We start from the raw sequence: 389 nt of genomic DNA, 5'->3' as shown, positions 1-389 counted from the left end.
CACTGCCATGCCAAGCCTCCACCATCCCCCTGCACCCTGTACCTGGGGGATGAGCTCCAGGAAGGTGATTTGGGGGGAGGCGTTGGACAGCACCAGTTTGCTCCTCACCTCCGTCCCATCCTGCAGCACAACACCCTGCGCCTGCCCACCCCTGCCCAGCAGCACACGGGACACAGCCTGGGCAGGCAGAGGGGACAGACTTCACCAAGAGCATCCCCACTGCCTGCAGGCTGCCCCCCCGGCAACCCATACCTTCTCAGCAAAGATGTGGGCTCCCCTGGCAGCTGCTGCATGGGCAATGGCTTGGGACAGGGCTCCCATCCCACCAGACACGTAGCCCCAGGCCCCCCGCCGTCCCTCCAGCTCGCCCATCACATGGTGCAACAGCA

At 65.3% G+C, this 389-nt stretch overlaps 1 protein-coding gene across 1 annotated transcript in view; it reads right to left on the bottom strand.

Moving 5' to 3' along the window:
* The window catches only part of PYROXD2 (pyridine nucleotide-disulphide oxidoreductase domain 2), a gene marked incomplete at its 5' end in the record, with an annotated part of 4272 nt that overhangs the window by 1410 nt on the left and 2473 nt on the right, over positions 1-389 (bottom strand). Inside the window, 2 exon segments of the mRNA XM_010017005.1 lie at positions 43-177; positions 253-389. Coding sequence (XP_010015307.1) covers positions 43-177; positions 253-389 — 272 coding nt within the window.

This window comes from Nestor notabilis, unplaced genomic scaffold (genome assembly GCF_000696875.1).
Source record: "Nestor notabilis isolate BGI_N333 unplaced genomic scaffold, ASM69687v1 scaffold25570, whole genome shotgun sequence".
Lineage (NCBI taxonomy): Eukaryota > Metazoa > Chordata > Aves > Psittaciformes > Psittacidae > Nestor > Nestor notabilis.
Note: the sequence above shows the minus strand (reverse complement) of the source record. Positions and strands in the feature narration are given on the sequence as shown.